At 49.2% G+C, this 5,372-nt stretch overlaps 1 protein-coding gene across 1 annotated transcript; it reads left to right on the top strand.

The window, feature by feature from the left end:
* Positions 1-4,104: 4,104 nt before the first annotated feature.
* LOC101770298 lies at positions 4,105-4,560 on the top strand. Its single transcript, XM_004966996.1, has one exon. It carries the CDS (start codon positions 4,105-4,107, stop codon positions 4,558-4,560), a length of 456 nt encoding a protein of 151 aa, XP_004967053.1.
* The last annotated feature ends 812 nt before the right edge of the window (positions 4,561-5,372 follow it).

The raw sequence follows: 5,372 nt of genomic DNA, 5'->3' as shown, positions 1-5,372 counted from the left end.
CTCCTTTGGCGAGGCCGTGTCATCTTTTCCTGGCAGCAGATTTACCCCCACAAGAATAGCCGAATAATTCAGATGCTTTTATATTGGCTTTATTGAAGAAACCATGAGCTGGTATCCATACCAAAGAGACGAGCCATTCTTTGAAAATCCTGATTGCTTTGACTCGAGCACCAGCTCCTTTGAAGATGGGCTCATGGATATTTTGATCAAGCCCAGGATCCTACCAGCAAACTTCTTTTCTGGAAAGGACTCCCGAACTTATGAATTCTACAATCCATCGGTGGCAGCTCGGCAATTTGTCCTAGGACAGATGCCGATTGGAATTTACTTTGTCGTCCGCGTGAAGTTCCGGGAGTGGCTTTCAAGAGGGCTCGAATACAATCGGCTGTGCAGCTTGACACCAGATTCCAGCACCATCGACTTGACCAATTGGCTAGTAGCACCCTTCTCTGTTCAGCAATTCAAATTATGGTGGGGTGAATGGAAACAACACCTTTTCTGTGCGTCTCCTGCAATATATTGTAACGAGCTGGACCCTTCTCATATTGACCCAAACGCAGAGGTAACAATCTTCCCAGCCGATTTCTCACTGTCTTCTTTATGCTACAGGGTTGTTACTGATTTCCCTTTTTTGCACAGTCCGAAAGCCAGCCTCCTCCAACACACAGCTGAAGCGGTAGGCCGATAGAGAATCGCCATCCATATACATCATTCCTGATTATTGGCTTTCATGCCCCGTCGTTGGAGGACATAGCCACCGGACGATTGAAGCAGAAACTGAAGCTGTCTTCTTCGAAAAAAACAAGCCGTTGGGTGCGCGCTCGCACTGAATCGGCCGATCAATCGGCGACGCTGCTAGCCGAGCCCTCAGCTTCGCCGACTCAATCAGAAGTACTGCCAGTCATTTAGGAGGTTGACCCCAAGCAGTTTTAGAAACCGGATTGGCGGCTGCATCCTTGCTGGTAGAAGCTATACAGGTAATCCCATATGCTGCACATGCTCTAAGTATGCTGTTACCATTAAATTCCACTCCTCATCAGGTCGTGCAAATCCTCCCGGAGCAAACCATTCGTCAATCGTCCGACCCCTAGGCAGAGACTGAACCACCAGCAATCCTTCCAGTCAAGGTAAAGATTGTACCTTTCATTTGTCTTTCTCAACCCTTAACCAAAACTAACTGATCTTTGGCACAGGCTATCCCGGATACATTGATTGTCCCCTTCAGGCAACCATCAACCACATGATTTTTGGATGTAAGATAGCTGACACTCAATGTCAGATCCAATTATCCTTTTATGCTCATAGAGATTTTTTTTCTTTTGCATTCTCTAGGAAGCTGGTCCAAGCACCGTGCTAATCATCATCAAATCTTCCTCTTCTGACAAACCAACCACGTCGATTCCTGAGACAAGGGTAGCACTCCCACCAACTCAAGTAGAGGAAATCCGCTTTAAGGAAGTAAGAACCCTCAGTATTTTATCAGCCGATTTCCTACTCTTGTTGGCTAAAACACTTTTTCCTCTTCACCTTCTTCTCAGGAACAAAACACGCCCAACAATAGCCTCTTTTCCTTCGCGGTTGTTGTCTCTGATGATGAGGAAGTTGCTTGACGTCAAGTGGCTCTGGGCTCAATGTCTGAAGAAATCTGTGCCAAGCTCCAGAATATACGAACCCTCCTCCAGGATGATATCGGCTGATTGGTGGAAGATGCTTTTCCCATTCAGCAAATCTTTAATGAAATCAAAGGTTGAGTCCCAGAAGACGCAAAGGAAGCTCTTGCACTTGCGGCATATATTGAATCAATGCAAATCCCGGTGTTCAGAGCTCTGTGACATATGGCCGATTGTGCCAAGCTGGCAAAGGCACGCGAAGACGAGGAATCATATAAGCACCAAGCTCAAGAAGTGCATCACCAAATTGGCACCCTCGAAAGTTTGCGCCCAAGCATTGTCAACGCCATCGACCGACTCAAGCGGCGCAGGGTAGAACTCACCAAGGAGATGGAGCAGGTTGTGAAAGCCATCGCTGCTGAAGAAAAGAAACTCCAAGACCTCCCGACCGTCATCACCAATCTGAAACATGAAAGGCAAACTCTCGCCTACGAGGCCATTCGACTTCACCGCAATATGCCAGAAGTTCCCGGATCGGTCGAAGACGACCAGCAAGTATTAGATTCGGCAGATCAGATCCACCAGCGGGCGATTGCGGCCATTAATGCCCTCCTTGGATGAATGTACTGAACATTGAATGCCTTTTGGATGTTGTGTAAAACATTAACACCTTTAACGTTGCCATGTGAATACGAACCTGAACGGCTCTTCGCCGCAGCCTTTTAACCCAATGGTAGTTTGCTTTGAATGAATACTTTTACTAACCGTTGCTCCTCATCCTTTCCTTCTATAAATACGAGATCTCTGTGTCTCTTCCAGAAGCACTCGCACCACGTCCACACATTTGCCCTCTGCTAAACGCTTTTAGATCTCCAATCAAGCATTCGGATGGCTTCTTCTTCCTCCGTCAATTAGGTATGAAATCAACTTTGGGCTCCTTGACCGATCTTTACCATCAACTGATTCCCCATTGTTTCTCCAGCCAACCCGGCTCAGCCCTGGTCCTGAGTGGGCTATCGAGATCATGCATTTCGACGAACCGCTAACGCAGGCGGACAAAGATCTAATCAAAGCCCATCGTGAAGAACTTAAGGACAATCTCCCTACGCACATCAAGAAGATTGTGGACCACATCGAGGCCAACTCCTCCAGGAGGCCACCCCAGCCACCGGTTGAGAGGAGTCACCAATTGCCCTACCAAGTTGCTCTTGAAGAGGCAATGGCAGACGTGGAAGAGAAGAGCACCCGGCTTCTGATCGAACTGGGCTAGATTCAGAGAGAGATCAACAAGAGCAAAGCTCCGTTAAAACACCATTAAAGTATTGTAACTTAATGAATGAATTGGTACTTTTATTCTAAGAGCGACTTGTACCATGTCAGCCATGCATCTAAATACTGTACCGAATGATAATCGGCTTATTTGCACAAGTGTTCCCTGCTTTTTTGTCCTTAAGGTGATGCCCCTTGCATCGGCTATATAAACACGAGTCAGTAGGAATCGACCATAAGAACCCGACACGCCATATCATCGGCTAAGCATCTACCCATATGCTGGGATAATATCTTTTTAAATACCTTCCATTTAGAGCTTCGATGGTCTCTAATATGTATGCATTTCCCGGCGCACACCGACTGATCTTATATGGCCCTTCCCAAGTAGGCGACCATTTTTCATATTTGGGATCTTTAGATCCTATCGGCAGGACCAACTTCCAAACCAAGTCTCCTTGGGAGAACTGTTTAACCTTGATCTTCTTGTCATACCATCTAGCGACCCTTTTCTTATTCTCCTCAATACTGATTAAGGCCCTCAATCGTTGACCCGCCAAATCCTCCAATTCCTCTTTCATGAGGATAGAGTAGTCATCGGCCGTCAACTGATCTTGAAGTGATGTGCGCCTAGACCCAGTTTTCAACTCCCAAGGTAGCACTGCTTCGTGTCCATACACTAATTTTCACTCAAAGTTGTATGCCACCACCTTGGTTGTTCCTCTATCTTCCTTTTAATTAACTTGATTACCCCCTTGTTGGACGATTTAGCCTGTCCATTGGCCTAAGCATAATACGAAGAAGAATTTAGCAACTTAATTCCCATGTCGGCAGTGAACTCCTCAAACTCTCCTGAAGTAAACATTGTTTTCTGGTTAGTTGTAATAGTCTGAGGAATACCAAACCGATAAATAACGTGTTCCTTTATGAATTCGATCATGTTGGTTGACGTCACGGTTTTCAGAGGAACTGCCTCCACCCACTTGGTGAAATAATCAGTAGCTACCAAAATAAACTTATCTCCTTCATCTCTCCCCTCAGCGTGCGCATGAGGTACATGATCCACCTCCATTTTCCCACATCAAACAATGTCGCTGAGTATGAGACTCTCCTCAATGGGCTTCACATCGCCATCGAGCTGGGCATCCGACGTCTGGACATCAGGGGTGACTCTCAACTAGTCATCGAGCAAGTCATAAACGAGTGGAGCTGCCACGATCCCAAGATGGCGGTGTACTGCAATGAAGTCCGCAAGCTTGAGGACAAGTTTGATGGTCTGGACCTCAACCACGTTGCAAGACGCTTCAATGAGACAGCTGACGAGCTGGCAAAGGCAGCGTCCGGCCGAAAGCCAGTCCCCAACGGTGTCTTTATCAGCGACCAGTACAAGCCCTCGATCCGCTACAAGGAGCTGGAAGAGGCCGGCAACGTGCCACCTGTCCCGGACTCGGGAGCCGACCCGCGAGAGGTTGGCAACATGCCACTTGTCCTGGACTCAGAGGTCAATCCCTCTGACCCCAAGGTCATGGAAATCGAGGCAAATCCAGCAGAAGGGCCCGACCTCTCGCCTGACTGGAGAGCCCCGTACCTCAATTACCTCCTCCACGAGTTGCTCCCGGCGGACAAGACAAAGGTGCGAAGAATTGCCTGCCGCGCCAAATCTTTCGTCATCATCGACTAGGAGCTCTACAAGCAGAGCCATACCTGCATCTGCAATGCTGCACCATGATCGAGCAGGGAAAGGCGTTACTCCAGGACATCCATGCCGGAACCTGCAGCCATCACGCCACACCAAGAACCCTCGTCGGGAACGCCTTCCGATAGGGCTTCTACTGGCCGACGGCAGTAGCCGACGCCACCTGCGTAGTGTGCACCTGTGAAGGGTGCCAGTTCTTCACGTGACAAACCCATCCACCTGCCCAAGCACTCCAGACCATCCCCATCATGTGGCCCTTCGTGGTCTGGGGTCTGGACCTCGTCGGGCCCTTCAAGAAAGCGCCCGGGGGCTTCACCCACCTACTCGTCGCCGTCGACAAGTTCTCGAAGTGGATCAAGGTTCGACCGATCATGCAGATCAAGTTCGACCAGGTGGTGCAATTCTTCACCGACATCATCCATCATTTCGGAGTCCCCAACTCCATCATCACGGACAACGGCACGCAGTTCATCGGGAAGAAATTCCTCAAGTTCTGCGATGATCACCACATCTGAGTTGACTGGTTGGCCATGGCGCATCCCTGCACGAACGGACAGGTTGAGCGGGCCAACAGCATGATACTCTAGGGTCTCGAGCCACGAATCTTCGACCGACTCAACAAGTTCGCGGCTGATGGGTTGCGGAGCTCCCCGCGGTCCTATGGAGCCTGAGGACGACCCCCAGTAGGGTAACTGGCTTCACCCCGTTCTTCATGGTCTATGGGTCCAAGGCAATCCTCCCCACCGACCTGGAGTATGGGTCGCCGAGGGTTAGGGCGTACGACGAACGAGGGAACC

The sequence above is a fragment of the Setaria italica genome, chromosome IV, assembly GCF_000263155.2.
Source record: "Setaria italica strain Yugu1 chromosome IV, Setaria_italica_v2.0, whole genome shotgun sequence".
NCBI lineage: Eukaryota > Viridiplantae > Streptophyta > Magnoliopsida > Poales > Poaceae > Setaria > Setaria italica.
The sequence above is the reverse complement of the archived record's forward strand: the minus strand, read 5'-3'. Positions and strand labels throughout refer to the sequence as shown.

What these genes read in the sequence shown, in the direction of transcription:
- LOC101770298 (XM_004966996.1), top strand. Translation starts at nt 4,105, where the DNA reads ATGGCGGTGTACTGCAATGAAGTCCGCAAGCTTGAGGACAAGTTTGAT.